Here is a 15,376-nt window from a genome sequence, read left to right as displayed (position 1 = left end):
TCAAAAACCAGTAGGCGTTCCTACCCCTCTGAAACATGTCCAACACTTGTAGATTGTTTCTTATCCATACAAATCAGTAACAGGACAGCTCTCCTCTCTCTATTATACATCACTCCATGTACAAGTGAAGCGCCACAGGAAATGAATGTTGAGTAATATATTCGTTTTTTCATTTAAACCAAAGTCTTTTTGTGAATTAAAAGATGGATGTATGTTTTTCCTAGTATAACAGACTAATACTGCCAACCAGTAAGCAATAGATGTAAATCTCTGAGATGATTGTATGTTCCCCACATGTGGTGTGGTGCACTGCGTAAGTTCAGTCTGATACACATGTAGATGAAAAAAATAAAACATTTGCACTAAATATCCTTAATGGCAAACCTGTGTTGTCTTCTGAATGACGTGTTATGGATTTAAAGAAGTATTCTAGTGAAATAATCTGTTAAGAAAGCAAAGTATACAAATAGAATCTAGTAAAATGACTATTTATACAATTCAAAATTATATAAAAAGTAGGTTTCTTTTTTATTAACTTTAAAGTCATAACATGGTACAATGTCGGCTTGTGATACCAACTAGCCTCCCTCAAACAGTCACTTCACCCTCTGCGCGCTCTTCCTCTTCCTCTAGAAGGCTGTAGGAGGCATGACTCTGAAATGGGCGCTGAAGGGGGTGGGCTAGAAGTCTGGCCATACAGTTGTGAAGCTCTAGAGCAGGTCCTGTTATCGACACCTCATATTTGTAGCTTGTGCCTTTAGTGTCCAAGCTGCTGAAGAAGCCAAACACATCCTGTGAAAAGGGATAAGAAGAAATTGTTTAAAAATAAATTATATTATTTAGCGCTTGTCTCCTATTAGGATTCAAGCACTTTACATTGTTACAGAAAGTGAGGCAGCCATCATGGACATGCTCTGTTGCTATGGAGTTATTCATAAATTCCCTAACACACATGTCCATTTTTGTTGTAAGCCAATTAACCTACCAGTACGTTTTTGGACTGTGTGGGAGGAAACTGGAGTAAAACCAGGCAAACATGGGGACATACAAACGCCACAGACAGGTCATAGGTTCAATTCTCAACATGGATCAAATGCTGTGAGGTGGCAATACCAACCAATGTGCCACAGTACTGATGACTGAACAGAAGACGGACTCCATTGCAGTACTAGTGCAGAGTAGGATGAACAAGCAAAGATTTATGCATTATGATATGTAATTATCATTTTTACCATTGAAAGTACCATTTCTGCTTCTATTGCCCTCTACATCTTGCATAGGCTGACCTGTTCGCCATTCTATATCCAAACACTAAATAATCATAGCTACAACCATCACAAAACACCTTCAAAAGTTATTAAAACCTCTGTTAGAGAAGCCGCTAAATACCAAGAAGTTGCAAATAAATAATTATTCAGTGTAATTAAAGATTATTGTTGTAACTTACCTTTCCATTTATGAATAAAACTAAAAGTTTTTACACTATTGTTGCATAATTAAACCAAAAAGAAATCAATAAAGTCCATATATATTACATGTTGTGTTTTTTTTAATTTTAGAGAGAAGATCTGTTATAGGAGTTGCCTTTAAATAATTTACATGAGTATCAGGGCATACAGTGAAATTTTCTGAACTTTACATGATTTAAGTGCCATGCATATATCCTACTCGTACTCAACACATTGCAGTGTTAATGTTATGTATATAATGAATGTCTATGTAAATGAATAGTACCCAGATTAGTCACTGCTGCTCTGCATCAACAACTCCTCCTGCATGGTTCTGCACAGACTCTGAAACAAGCATATGAATAGGACGTATGCATGAAGACAACACTGTGCTATGGACAAGGTTCTCCATCACACTTACCTTCCAGCTCATATCTTCCTCATCAGACCCATTGTGAATATAGACAACATCAAAGAAAAAATAAGGGCATTGCAGCATTTTCTGTTGGAGAAAATGAAAGCTGTTAAATAATTAAATAAGATCTCCGGTAGCCTGTACAGAAAATCTGTCAGAAGACTAAGGTCTCTTTCACATATCAAGACTAATGTAGACTGTGCATGCAGGGCAGTTTGACCGTGTCGACCTTGTAGCGACTATAAGGCGCCACCTCCATTCACACTGTACCACAGACATACATTGTCGGCTCCAGGAACTCTGCTGCGCGTCCAAGAAGTGATATGGAAATGAGCACCAAAGGATTTTCTAACTGCTACAAAGCAGCAAGTGCTCTCAATGGCTTTGTTTATGCATAGCATTTCTTGAGGAAATGTCATTCTTATGTAATACATATTGGTTCATATTTCTTAACTTGTGCATGAAACATAATGCCATGCAGATTAACCATTAAGGTTAGGTTGAGCTGGGTAAAAATGAACAGAAAAGCCCTCCAATGGGAATAAATTACTAGCAGAAGCCTATTTTTGACATATCTGTGCTAGAAAATAGCATTGCCTCACAAAACTAAAAAAACACAAGCATTTAATCCTTAGTTAAGGAATATATGTCCCTGTAGGTCAACTATGCCTAGGAAACCACTGGCTTTTAGTGCAGATAAAGCTAAATATGTAGAGCCATACAGAAAGATTGTTTAGCTATAGAATCATGTATTCCTGTCTGCAAAGTATAACATTATTAGAAGACGCCATGAAGTTCTGTGATCATATAAAGGCACAAGGTAACAAGACATGAAACGCAAAGGTAATATTCTTACAATCTTTAGTCAGGTACATTATTCCTTTTAATATAGTTTTATAACTTATAGGCCATCCCCTTGTCAATAATTGCACATTTTTCATGGCTCCTTAAAAAGATACTTCTGGATCCTAAGATTTACATTAATTTATTGACCACATCCTTAATTTGTCTTTAGAATTGGCCTTCATAGTGTATAATAACGCTATTTTTTCGGACACTTCTGTCTCTTATGTTAATGAGTGGGCATAGCTTAGATAACTCCTGAAAAGTTTTGGAGACTGCACATAATATAGTAATTGTTATGCATATTTTTATAACTGAATCAGCACTCTTACCCTGTCTTTAGAGAATAAAGAACAACTAAAATATTGGCTATTTTTTTTTAAGAAAGTATAGCAAAACACAATTTTTTTTAAGGGCTAAAATTATTTTTACATCCAAAATAAAGGCTTCTATTCGGTCCTTGGTCCAACATAGTGATGAATGTGCACTCCAGAACTGGACCCAGCTGTATGTGATAAGAGAATGAGGCCAATCTAAAATTGCATTAATGTAACTTCCAGATTTTCACTTATCCCTGGGTTCATTATTGATGCACTGGGAGCTTAGGGCCAGACAATAGCCCATTTATTACCAGAGATTTAGGCCTAAGCAAGGAAAGGGTGGTTAACCAAAGAATTGATACAGTCTGATGTTAGAATGTGCTGTTACGAATATTATTTACAGAAATAACAATAGAAAGTTTCCTTTGGAATTTAATTATTATAAAGAATCATTTATTCTTTACCTTCATGGTTTCTGTGAGAGCCAGTGAAGGCTGGGAGGCCGAACGGCTGTAGATCAAAATAATTCTCACTACATAAGGAGGGGGAACAGTCTGCACGTTATCTGTAACTGGAAACTCTGTCCTCTGCTGTCTGCACCCAAAGAAGAAAAAAAATATATAATTTTGTAGGTGACTTAATGTTGTATAGCGAAGCACAAATGGATATTTTTGGTATATCATATTACCCATAATAAAAAAAAACAGATTTTTTTAAAGTGTCAAATACCAAACCCTAAATGAAATCGCACTACAATTTCTTCTAAAACTATATAAAAAAAAATAGATAAAATTGTACTGTTTATGAATGACCCATTAGCTTATTCATTTTGACTCCAAAATTCTGGCAACAATATTATCTAATTGTATCAAGTTAGTAATCTCTCATTTAATATATCCAAATCAAAGAGGCCACCAAATGAAATAAAGAAGCCATTAATATTAGGAGGTACTTCACCTATGATCCCATATTGACACCAACCAGCCGCCCCCCAGGTTTCCAATATTGAATCAGCATCAGCTAAGTCATTCAGGCACTAGGGTCATAAAAGCCTTAGATGCAGAAGAGGCAATTGATTCTATGAAATGGCTTTAAATAGAAGGTTTTCACTAGGTTTGGGTTACCATCCAAGTTTATTAATTGGGTAAAGCTGGTATAGCAATCACCTTTGGCAATAATATGCACCAACGGTTATCTCCCTTTTTCTTTCTACACTGTATGTTCTTAGGAAAAAGCGTCACTCAGACGCATTTTGCGCTTTCGGCTATCCTATTATATGGCTCAAAATCGGCTTGAGAGCTTTAAGTGAGGTGTCATTGAAGAAATGCTATCCCCCTATTCTGCTATATATGGTGCATTCTGTGCCATATTAGTTATAAATCTCTTCAGATGTTTTTGAGACTTTTGGGGGCAAATTTACATTATTTCCACTGGTTTCAAGGAAAGATGAATCCCGCAAACAGCCCAGCACACAGTTGCCTAGTGTATGAGAAACTATTTGCTAGCCATAGATTTATAGATTTAAGTACAGTCAGGTAAATCATTTCTTGGGATAGAGTTTAATGTAGAATATTCTATCCAAAATTGAACTTTTACTTTTTTTTGTGGAGTTATCTATTAAGTGGTTATCTGTATGCCCTTTGCTTAATCTGACATTTTAAAGTTCTTTAACCAGAAAACACCCCTAAGGAGATAAGACTCTGTGGAATTCTGCTAGCCTAGACACCCATGCTCCTGAATAGTGAAAATATCATCAATAATAGGACTAACAGTTTAGGACTGTTTTTTATCTGGTCCATATCTACTGACAAACAAACAAACAAGCATAGTAAGACCATTACAAGAGCTAGGTTAAGCTATGCAACATGAAAATGATATATACACATCTCTTATATTTTAATTAGACAACTACAAAAAGAAGATGGAATTTAGGGTTAATGTTCCTTAAATATCTGTAAAACAATCTGAAAAGGAGTATATAAAATAAAATTGACTATAATATGTATTTTATTCTTACTCTCCAACAGAAAGGCCAAATCTGGTCACAACTCTCTGATAAATTCATTCTGTCTTGATACGAAGAAAATTTTTTAAAACATTTTATTTTATTAACTTACATTAGGTTAAAAAGGCCTTCAAGATCTGGAGAACTATATTAAGGAAATGTTTGTACCACTGAAAACTCCAGATAAAACTTTAGCAGTAAACAATATTGCAGCATGCAGTGTATCAGTACTCAGTAATGGAACAGCAGTTTGTATTTCCAGAAAAAAAACAATGATATTGCTGACAGAGGGAATTATGGTGAAAATTATTAATAATGCTATAAATCTACTTTAGATTTTAGAAGAGAATTTGACACACATTTGTCATAAACAAACTGCTAGCAGATAAATCAAATTTTATAGCAGCAAGTACTTTAAGACTCTTATGTATTTCATCGCTCATATGACAGGTGCAAGAGAAAATAACTGATTTACAGGAACTTGTTTTCTTCAGTTCCCAATCTGGACCAAAACACTGCATGCAGCATTTATTAAAAAGTTGTCAAAGCAGGAAATTGGCTTGTGTGACCCAATTTGCAAAGCAAATTCATTGTGAGAGGGAAATGCTGTCGTAAAACACTAGTTTTTTTCCCACTGTGACAAACTCCCTAATACAACCACTAGTGCAGACTCATACCTCCTAAAATAGACTATTATAACCTATTGTGTCATGTGTCCACAGACCAGGAACCATATGCGTAAACCCATGTATAGTACAATTCGATGTTCATGCTGAAAAACTCTTCTTAATTGATCAACCATGTTTTTGTTTTTCATATAGTGGCTTATGTTTTGGGAGAGAGCATTTTATTTAAAGTAATGTTTAGACATTATGCTCTCCCCAGGTCAAGCTTCCTCCAGGTCGAACAGCAGTGAAGTATAGAGAAAAGATACCTAGCATCTATCCTAACAGTGTGTTAATCCAGAATGCACTATGCACATGCCAATGTCGGCTTCCCCTACGTGTCGCAGCTCTATCCACACAAAAATGCTCTCTATCAGATGAGGGTATTCCCAGTGGAACCTCGTTTTTGTTTTTGCTTACTACACAATAATTATGAACTATAGTAAAATAAGAAAAATACAAAAAGGACTAACGACAGGTCAGCTTTAAAACCAAACATTTTCAACATTATCAAACATGAATGTGTAAGAGATATAAATGTGCATGTTTTTGGAGGGTGCTAAATCAGATGTTAACAGATACAGTTTTCATCTATACAAGATGTTTAGGGGTATACAGAAATGATAACACATGTATTTGATCTATGAACATTTACAACGTGTTTAGGCTCCTGATGAATAGAAAAAGGATACTGAAGGACTCACAGACGTTGGTCTCCAGATCATAAAGGCAACTGCAAACTTCTCGTGGATCTGAGGTAAATCCAGAAAGCTGGACAAGAAATGTTATATAGCTGTTGAATGGTGGAGAAAGATACCCATAGTACTGATGGTAGTTGAACAAGAAAAAGTAGTAGTACACAGGTGCACAAAGCAGGAGCGGTTTAGATAAATATGGCAGGTAGCAGATAAATAATGTCTTTTTTTCCCCAGAGTGAACTAAGAAAAGGCTAGGAGAAATCATTAAAGAGGCCGAAAGCATTATTAACCCAATCTATATTATTCTAAGGGTATATAGTCTAGAATAATTGTATGTTCGCATGCTGTGCGCTGCACTACTCTGCGATGACCGGAAGATGAACACATCATGAAGGTAACAAAGAATAGGGAGTCCAGGTCATCTGGAATTTGAGGACTACACTATCTGCACATGCAATTCAAACTTGAAAGTGATTGGCTGATCACTAATATGGGGTCCCTTGGTGCTCAGGGAAACACATGGCATACAACAGGGGTCAAGATTGAACTTGAGCAACTTCACTCACCCACATAGCTTCATTATTTGCCACCACTAGTGCAAACTCGTGTCTCTTGTCTATCTTGTGCTTAGTTCGGACAAACATCTCAATCATTTTCTGTGAAGAATTGAGGGCATTGGCTTTGGACCTGTGTAACATGAATGAACAAAAGAATGAATACAGCATTTTGCTATCATCACATTTAGCAAACTATATTTTGGAGAAAACCCTGTTTTTTTGTAAAAACAAATGCTATAATGTCCTTATTGCATTGTGCCTTATTTCACCCACACAACAAAGAAGGGGATATGATGTGTGATGCAGAAAAGAGTCAGTGCCCCTTAAATGAATTACCAAATCAAACAATTTGTCTTCTTCATTATTTAGGAAAAGAGCTACTGTGGCGGGGATTTTTGGGTATGTGTGTTGAGAGGAAGTGTCCTTAGGCAAACCCATGGTATCCAACCAAAAGCTGGTTGCTAGTGTTCCTATGTTAGAAGGGACAAGTTATCATACTTTTGGTACCTGCAAAAGCAGGACAGTGCTCAAAGTACATAGACAGAAGGTCCCCAGGGAGAAGACGGTGATATCAGCTAGGAAGAGTGTCAGCAAGTATCCAAAGATATTGATAACTGCCAAATTAAACCTGCCAGTCAGCTAGCGGAGTCTGTAATACCCAGATGTTTGGGTGCCAGTGTTGCTGGAAGAAAGAAAATATCAGTGTTTGGCTATATACCCTCTGAGTGTTAGTGTTGGTGGATTTTAAATAGATTGAGGAAGGTTTCCATACTACCCATTTCTCTCAACCAAATGGCCTTTCAGAATTATCATCAACATTAATTATTATTATTAATAAATTACTTTCATTAAAAAAAACAACTGTGACCGGATGGGCTTAATTCACCACCTGGTCTGTTAGGGAAAGAAGGATGACGGGATGTTCTTCCTGTTATCTGGGTTTCTTTCTCACCGTCACTAACCAACTTTTACTGACCACTCCTACTGGTGTCACCTTTCCACCAGACACTCGCAGACTGCGAAGGCCAACTGCACAATAGTTGTAGAAGAATCTCGCTGCCACCACCAGGCTCCTTTGCAGCGCCTAGAACCGCTTACTTCTGGGGTGGGTGATATAGCTGCTAGAGCGCCTCTTTGCTGTGGGCTGGCTGTTACCTTCTGACCGCTTACTATGGATAAGGACTGCTGGGTAGCAGGCAAAGCGTTGACACAGAGACACTGGGTTCAACACAGGACAGCTGGGGAATGTAGTAGAGTGTAAACTCTTATCTGTTAGTCACAGGATACAGCAGGCAATAGAAGGCAGGCAGAATCTTCAAGTAGTGATGTGTTATTGCTCAAGAGGTCCTTACAAGGACCATTACACCCTGTTGGAGGTACTAGTGGTTATCCAGTAGTACAGATGGTATAATACATTTAAAATATATAATAGAACTCCTATATACTCTTTCTAACAAATGTTGGCAGGGAATAACTCAGCCCCCTGATCCTATTTCGTACCACAAAGTCTGAGATATTACTTCAGATACTTAGCATCATGATGTAGTATATTCTCTAATCTTGGGTTTAACAAAATTCACATCAATCTGTGATTTTCTAAATTACTTGCTGGTTGCATTATTTAGCTTGATGTGTATGCATTCTAAAAAAGTGTTGGTCACTCACAGATTAAAAAGGCTTAATTAGCGTGGGTATTCCTTTCCTCAGAAAGTTGCAGAAACAAATTTCCTCTAGCATTGCGTCAGTACATTTCCAATACAAAAGTCAGTACATTTGCAATGATAAACACTGGCGCACTGTGCCAATAAGTGAAGTATGTTTATACAATAAGTTATTTCTAGTTGATCCAGCCACACCTACCCATTAAATGATTCCAATTTCTGAGAGGACATTTCATCTGACAAATCCAGGCAAATTATCTAAAGAAAGAGATAAGTAAAAGAACTAAAACCTGCTCAGTATATTATTGGAATTAAAATCTGAATTGGTTAGACATGAAATTATTTGGGCTTTCATCCAATGACAACATTGACCTATGTGTTAGGTCAAGCCAACAGGAAATATTGTACCCTTATCGGTTTGCTCAGCTCTGTCACCAAAATACTATATCTGCCAGAGTTGAGACAGAACCAGTAATGACAAATGACCAATACAAGGACTGCAATCTGGAGATTACGTTGTCAATTCTTACTTAGAACTGCTTATTGACAATTCTTTTACATGAACACAAAAGTGCTTGCTTAATAATCTTCATTCAGTTGTTCTGGAAGAAACAGAAAAAACTTGCTCTTGAGCCCATTACCATTATGTCATCCGGGATATGATTAATTGTAGTTGCCTTATGTACAATATTACAAGAACACTTTACATAGAGAAGTGCAGAGGTGGGAGGACAACAAGTATTTCAAATGTCTGTCCTGACCGAGGTGGGCAGTGTAAAAAAAAATGATTTGTGTGAATGCGTCAAATTGTTCGTCAAGCGCATTTTAAGGTGCACACCTACTTTATGGTCTTAAAATGCATTGCACGTTCGTGGATACTCTGGGAAATCCGCATGGCGGAAACCATAAAAATATCACTAAAGTCATTAAATCCACAATAGAATGCAATTCTAAAATACTAGTCGATTTGACCTTACTAATGACTTCAACTAATCATTACAGTTTGAGGACAATGGAACTGGCTTTACTACATGTCATTTTTGTGTGTTTAAAGGTGCGCCTAGAAATGTATTTTTCCGCAAAAGTGGAACTGCAAAGTGCATCCATTTAAATGTATAGGATGTGACCCGATATATATCATTTCACTACTGTGGAGTTAGAATGGCTTCCTCTCTACCCTTTCTTTTCATTTCTCACGCCAAAAGATGTGCTGCTTTGTAAAATTTGGCACCTTTGACCAGTCAGAGTTTAAGGGGTATATTTACTAAACCGTGGGTTTGAAAAAGTGGAGATGTTGCCTACAGCAACCAATCAGATTCTAGCTGTCATTTTGTAGAATGCACTAAATAAATGAAAGCTAGAATCTGATTGGTTGCTATAGGCAACATATACACTTTTCCAAACCCACAGTTCAGTAAATCTAGCCCTTGGTCTTTTGCAGGAAAAAATGCTGTCTGTCTACCAGTACCTTCTCCGCTTCTCCAGCTCATTTAAATAATCCCACTAAATGAAACTTTGTTTTCACACTTCATTGCAAAACTAGATGCAATAAGCAAGGAACGCCCCCGATCCACCCTATGCCTCCAATTAGATTATGCAAACATTTACACTTGCAAATCACAGCTCTTACCTGTAACAGGTAACAACCTTTGTTTCTTATATAGGTGCATTTGACAAAATGATTTTCCCACATCGGTTTGCCAGGAGCCTCATATCTCTAAACTGCAATGTTGGGAGGACAATTCTCCTTCTGCTATATAACTCAGGTTGGCCTCATGCTTGCCTCCATTCACCTCCCCATACCATGTACCCCTGTCACATGCAGCCATGTTCTCAATTAAACAATCACTAAGGTGGAAAGATCACAGCCTCCCACAAAATCAGCACACTAATCACCTGACACCTGACTCTATGTCAGCGGTTCCCAAAGTGTACGCCGGGGCTCCCAGGGGTACTATAGCCAGGGGGAAAAAAAAAAAATCTTACCAATCCGGCAGCGCCCGGGAACCGCCATCCTCCTCTATTCACTAAGTGTCGGGCATGACGTCATCACGTCAGACATATTCAGCAAGCAGCGGCAGGAGAGAGAAGGATGCTGGGTCCCCGGTGCAGCTGGATTGGTGAGAAGACAGAAGAAATAAAAAAGAAGGCCATGTATGGTATGTAAAGAAATGGAGAGGAGATGGTGATAGGAAACAGCAATGGAGGGGCAAAAAAATGAAGGAGGGCGCACACAGTGCGCGGATGAAGGGGCACAGTGTATAGGTGAAGGGGCACAGTGTGATGATTTTTGTACATGTTGTTTTATTTTTTTATATTTTATTATATTTTATTCTTCTTAATGGTTGCTGTAAATTATTCTTTAACAGAAATATAATTGAAAAAAATATATAAAAATATTCTTTTCTCTTGGATTCATGTATATTATTTTTGCAAACAACTTACTAAGTATTTCTGTCCTGACCTAAATATTTATTACGTTATTTTGACCCAACTACTTATAAAACGGGACTGCTCGGTAACTATTGTGGAGGGGTGCCTTGAAAAAATTATGGATACTCTAAAGGTGTCGTGAACTGAAAAAGTTTGGGAACCACTGCTCTATGCTGATGTGAACAATATGATGCTCTTAGTGTCAACAGATTATATTGTCACAAAACTACTTTAATCAGTCTGTGGCAACCACTTACCAACTCCCACATCATGATGTCCCTAGCACATGCAGACCTGTTCTCACTTACATTACTGTGAACTTTATGATCATCTCATTGACTAGTTGTTGTTCTAACTCCACCCACTTCAAAACAGACTACACACGGATGAACAGAAGACAAAATCTAGTCACACGCACCTTAAAAATAGCAAAAGAAGGCACATGACATCACAAAACAGCATTTGCATTGATAAAGAATACTAATAATGTGAGAATTTTCATCTGAAGATGGGAATTGATGGACATTGCAAATACATAGAATATGAAAATTCAAATGGCCCTATAAAAATTGTATGCTTGCACCTGCATCATCGTTGGTAATTTTTTTTTTATTGTATATATTATTGCAAGGTAATTCAATCTGGGTAAACTTTTGTTTGTAAGTAATTTATTCCTAAGTACATTTATACTTATCCCAAACTTTTTTATTGTAATTTTCTCTGCCTGGTACTTAATATTAAACCTATTTTCTCATATGCTACTCACCACTTTTTCTGGGCAGTTAACCCTTGGAGTTTTGACTTGGAATTCCACAGGTGGAGGAAGGACACAACTTGGGGGAGCAGTTATTGGGGGAGACGGATCCTCTGTCTGTGCAGCCTCACCCTCTCCCTCACTTCGGCTGCCCACTACAGGCTGTGGTGGAGCTCCCCTGTCCTCTGCACCCTCTGGGTTGGAACGTGTGCGGGGTCTCTGTTCCAGCGCTTGTTCGCCATCATCTGCCGGCTCTGAAGTGTCCATGTTGCATGTCTCCTCTGTAGGGCTATCCAGTTTTGTGGTAGGGCTATTCTACTAAGTATAATGAATTGCTAGAGACTGCAATGTTGGCCCTCACAGCCACAAAAAAAAAAAAAGAAAGAAAGAAAGAAATACAATGAGATTAACAAATTGCTGAATTTACATAATATGTATAGGATATACCTCAAAAAATACCTTACTTTGATTCGTATGTATTTTTGTCAGCCAAAAGATTTTTAATAAATGCTTAGATTTTTACATTGAAATCCAAAGACTTTTCTTTTTAACAGGTGGAGGGAGATGGTGCTGGCTAAAAAAGTAAAAAAGATATAAATATCATTAAATATTCTGGCATCAGTGATGAATAATTTCATTATATAAAAAGATTTTTTTTTATTTTTTTTTATAGAAAAACTTGCTTTATTATCTAATTCAGTCAAACACAACAAAACACAAGTTATAGTATCCACATTGCAGTTTAAGCATGACGCAGTTGTCTGCGTGCCTCAGTCGCACAGGATAATGCACTATGATATACTGTTATTGTAAGTAGGCATTATTCTATGCTTTTCTTACCATACGAAGTCTTCAATATTTAATTTTCAAGTGTATGAAATTTTACAACTACGGTAAGTTTGTCCACGTTCTGCCCTATATGGATCTGTTTCCTGTCTGACCCTTTATAGAATCCTAAATGTTGCTGTTTGTGACAAAGATACATCACAAGACAACTGCTTGCTGTTGACATATATAGATTTTTTTATTTCACGTCAACACCTCAACTGTCACTAGTCCTTCAAAGCCTTTTCCTACCTTACAAATGAAGCTCCTGGCTGTCACTTGGTGTTCCCATCCACTTTATTGCTCCTAGTATCCCAGCAGAGAAACCCTACTGAAGAGCTACATTGTAAGTTTACCCAAAGTGAAAAACCACACTAAGTTGTCCCACTGTACAGCACCTGTGATTGACAGTATGGGGCATATTTATTATTAATAGCATTTTCAACGGGCAAAACTGCTGGTCCTGCAAAGACCTGTCTCTTATGTCCTCTATGGTCACTATCCCAAAATGGCCACCTTTGCAACAGTAACCGGAGGGGAGAGCAGGTAAGTTGCGGAAGATCCCTCTAGCGCAATACTCTCCCCACAGGCTTGAATGTTTAACACCAGCTCCAGAACTTGTTAAATTGTGCAAAAGAGCAGTCCCCATAGAAAAAGCTATGCTTTGGAGTTAGAAGAAAAACACAACGTGATGCCCTATTATTAATACATTTTAACTTTACTAAGACGTTACAAACACTCAAACTCTGCACACAACTTTTAATCCAAGCTCCATCACAGTGAAGCCGGCATGAGTATGGACAGGTAACACAGGTGCAGCTCAGCAATATATACTCTGCTAGTGAACCCAATCTAGGGTACTAAGCTTCCTAGACAAAGCTTCAGCCCACACCTCCTCATCCTGCCATTGAATAGGTCATGGTCATGACATAGAATGGGCAGATCACTGAGGGCCATAATGGCCACATGATCCACCATACATCTCCCTTTGCCTCTGTTTAGCCTGCAAACACTATACAGCTCCCTCTGGTTTGCAGAGGTCCTGCCATCATTATCTACAATCTGTAGGGAGATGCAACAGAGCGAGATATGTACCCTGCTAAAGGAATGAATTGTTAGTGGAAGTACCGAAGGTCACCTTGTCCTGGTAGATTTACAATTTGATCAATATAGGCACTAGGACACTCATGTATATTCCAGATATTAGATTTTATGAGAATTTTACAAAGTTTAATATACAAAAATGTTACTTATTGTGATTAGTGTGTATTTAGTGTCTAAAATGTGATATTGCATTCTTTACCTGTATTATGTAAAGGTAGTCACATTGGTGATGCACCTTTTTATATCTTTAACAAATATGGGTGTGCAGAGAAATCACCCTTTTTTTGGTTTTCAACACAGCATGACGTGGGACACAAGTCCCGCCGATCCCTGTAGTCATGGACAGTCCACCATAAGAGCAGTTGGGAGGTATGATGTATATGCATGTATGTGTGTACCCCTGTCATTAATTTGCCACTACACTCCCCTGTAATTCATGTCCCCCCCTTGTAATTTATTGCTTCAATATCACCCTCCCCTTCAATTCTTTTCTCCTTCCAGCTTTCTCCTTTGTCATTTATTTCTCACCTACCACCCTCAATTTTGCGTTATTTTTTCCTCACCTATCCTCCCTTTTGCGTTAATGTTTTCTCCCCCACAGCCTTCACCCCCTGTAATTTATTCCACCCTCCTCTGTAATCCAGCTTTCTCAGTCTCCACAGAAATGTACCTCCACCATCACCCCTGTAATTCATCCTCCTCTAGAATTCGTTCCCTTTCCTTTAATTGATTTACCCCGCATCCCTCACCTACAACCCCTTATGTCATTAACTCCCTTACAGTAATTCAACCTGTAGATCAGGTTGATTAAAATATATTCAAAAGCTGTCAAAGAGCATCACTAAAGAGGTGACATTATGCAGGAATAGGAGAATCAGGGCTGGGGTAGTGCTGGAGAGCTACAGCGGATGAACTTGCCCTCCATGTCATGGTGCTGTCCACACTCAAGATAACTGAATGACCAGTAGGTGGAGTATATGTGGCAGCTGTATAATTAACAAGTAGCCTCAGACGTAAAAGAGAAGTTTGAAATACTAATACTAGTAATTCAGCTTATTTTTTATACACATTATTTGAGATTACAGTTAGGACAGTGTAGAAGTCTGTACATCTGACCTATTCCTCCATTACTAGGCTATCCTAATTGTATACACCAGAGTTAGGCAACCTGTGGTTCTGCAGCTTTCATTATTTCTACAACAGTTTGAGAGACCGTCTAAATCTGCTACAAACAAAGCTCTGGTGGTAAGACGATCTAGGAATGATTTAGGATACACACACAGATACTTTTATACAAATAAAACCTCTCCATGGCAGCTGCCTGTTGAGAATCATTAATAATGATCCGTGATATAACTACTTATATGGACCTACTTATCTAACACAAAAGCCTGACTCACCGTGCAGAGGCTTCGTTATTTTAACACTTGACTCCAGATGCAGACATCTTACCCCAGGAAGTGGCTGCTGAAGCGCTGAATTCTGGGACATGTAGTTTACTTAGTTTTGTGTATCGTCACGATGACATCACTTATCAAGCCTGATACCTACTCAGAAGCTGTGATGCCGACAGGACACTGAAGATCAAAGTTTTCATTTGTGTTCAGCACCTAGACTGACCAGATGTAATATTTCAGTGCTTTATGTG

The 15,376-nt window shown here is 37.9% G+C and overlaps 1 protein-coding gene across 3 annotated transcripts; it reads right to left on the bottom strand.

Moving 5' to 3' along the window:
- Nucleotides 1-472: 472 nt before the first annotated feature.
- BABAM1 (BRISC and BRCA1 A complex member 1) lies at nt 473-15,228 on the bottom strand. Of its 3 annotated transcripts, XM_075206954.1 has the most exons (11): nt 15,129-15,228; nt 12,264-12,373; nt 11,812-12,155; nt 8,812-8,870; nt 6,961-7,081; nt 6,389-6,467; nt 5,144-5,168; nt 3,491-3,620; nt 1,870-1,950; nt 1,735-1,793; nt 704-792 (listed from the first exon to the last, which is right to left on the bottom strand). In XM_075206954.1, the coding sequence occupies exons 3-10, from the start codon at nt 12,064-12,066 to the stop codon at nt 1,740-1,742; spliced, it is 804 nt and encodes a 267-aa protein (XP_075063055.1). In that variant the 5' UTR covers nt 12,067-12,155; nt 12,264-12,373; nt 15,129-15,228; the 3' UTR covers nt 704-792; nt 1,735-1,739. The 3 variants fall into 3 exon arrangements, with proteins under 3 accessions (XP_075063039.1, XP_075063045.1, XP_075063055.1); XM_075206938.1 differs by lacking the exon at nt 1,735-1,793 and having other exon boundaries at nt 473-792; XM_075206944.1 differs by lacking the exon at nt 1,735-1,793 and having other exon boundaries at nt 473-792; nt 11,812-12,141.
- Between the last annotated feature and the right edge of the window lie 148 nt (nt 15,229-15,376).

This window comes from Mixophyes fleayi, chromosome 1 (genome assembly GCF_038048845.1).
Source record: "Mixophyes fleayi isolate aMixFle1 chromosome 1, aMixFle1.hap1, whole genome shotgun sequence".
Taxonomy (NCBI): domain Eukaryota; kingdom Metazoa; phylum Chordata; class Amphibia; order Anura; family Limnodynastidae; genus Mixophyes; species Mixophyes fleayi.
This window is presented reverse-complemented; position numbering and strand designations above follow the sequence as displayed.